General features: G+C 18.8%; 1 protein-coding gene across 1 annotated transcript in view; it reads left to right on the forward strand.

Moving 5' to 3' along the window:
- Positions 1–1012, forward strand: part of LOC116185551 (transmembrane protein 177) — a 2458-nt gene extending 1446 nt beyond the window's left edge. Inside the window, exons 2-3 of the mRNA XM_031510184.1 lie at positions 6–139; positions 217–1012. Of these exons, the coding sequence (XP_031366044.1) occupies positions 33–139; positions 217–997 (888 nt within the window). The 5' untranslated portion in view covers positions 6–32 and the 3' untranslated portion in view covers positions 998–1012. The remainder of the gene's footprint in view (positions 1–5; positions 140–216) is intronic.
- The last annotated feature ends 425 nt before the right edge of the window (positions 1013–1437 follow it).

Below are 1437 nucleotides of genomic sequence, written 5' to 3' on the forward strand. Positions count from 1 at the left end.
TTCAGGATCTATGAAAGATCAACTATTTTATAATGAAAATATTTTTAGAAGTTGCTATAGCATCTGCTATTGTATCTACACAAACTCTTCCACAAATTTGGTATTTAGATTATTATAGGAAATTTAGAAGTAGATATGAGTAAGTATAAAAAAATATTAAAAAATATTAAGAATTTTATAATATAAAATTATTAATTTTATCAAATTATATAATAGTTTTAATAATAATGAAATACCAGTTCGAAAAGATATTCAACAAAAATTTCAAGAAGTAATAAATGATTTACATATACCAAAATCAAAAAGTGAAAAAATTAAACTTTTCAATGTTTATGATATAAATATATTTCATGCTGGAACAACATGTACAAAATATGGTGCTATAATTGGAATTCCAATAAATTTTGAATATGATGATATTAAAAATATGACAGAACAAACCATAACATTTCGAAATATACAAGTTAATTGGAATCCAGAAATTAATAAAGAATTTCAAAAATCTTTAATACTTTCAAAAGATGCCCAAAAATTTTTAATGGCTCGTAAAATTTTAACAGTTACAGAAAATTATTTGTTATATGAAATACTTGATTTATCTTTTAATACTTTAATAGGAATAATAATATATGAACTACTGTATTTAACATTAAAAGTTACCAAGAAACAAAGAGGCAAAAATATTTTTTGTATGAGTATTGCTACATTTACAAGTGGTTTTCTCTGCTTATTAACAAGCAATGCACAAGATTATTATAGAGAACTCCAACTCAATGAGAAAATGGCTATGCTTAATGATAAATATATTAAAGGTGGTATAGAATATTACGAAAAATTATCAAAAAGAAATAAAGCCTTGAGAGTACTTTTAGGGAAAAAAGGTACATATCTATTTACACCTAATGGAGATGAGAATACTTTTTTTGAAAAGTCAATTCCAATTTCTGATCAAATAGATTATTTTAAAGCAAAAATACAAAATATTCAATTAATATAGTAATTATTATAGTATCTATACAGTGTATAATATAATATATATATTATTTAAAAATTGTAAAAAAAAATTGTAATAATAAAATTAATATTAAATTTATTATTATTAATTTTTAAATTAACTTTATTTATTAATTACATAATTTATGTACAATACAAGTATTATTTTTAAAGATATTCTTATTTATAATAAAATTAAATGTTTCAAATTAAACTATTTATAAAATATATACTTTTGTTTTTATGTTTTCATTTTATATAAAAAATTATAAGAAAAAAAATATTTATGTATATATATTTAAAGTTATGACAACTTTATAACAATAATCTTTTATTCTATTATAAATGGTTATAAAAGTTAATAGGTAATAGCATGCTTATTGATGAACAATTTAATGTGAATATTTATAATTCTATCATAATAAAATTTTATATATATATATA

This window comes from Apis dorsata, unplaced genomic scaffold (genome assembly GCF_000469605.1).
Source record: "Apis dorsata unplaced genomic scaffold, Apis dorsata 1.3 scaffold_215, whole genome shotgun sequence".
Lineage (NCBI taxonomy): Eukaryota > Metazoa > Arthropoda > Insecta > Hymenoptera > Apidae > Apis > Apis dorsata.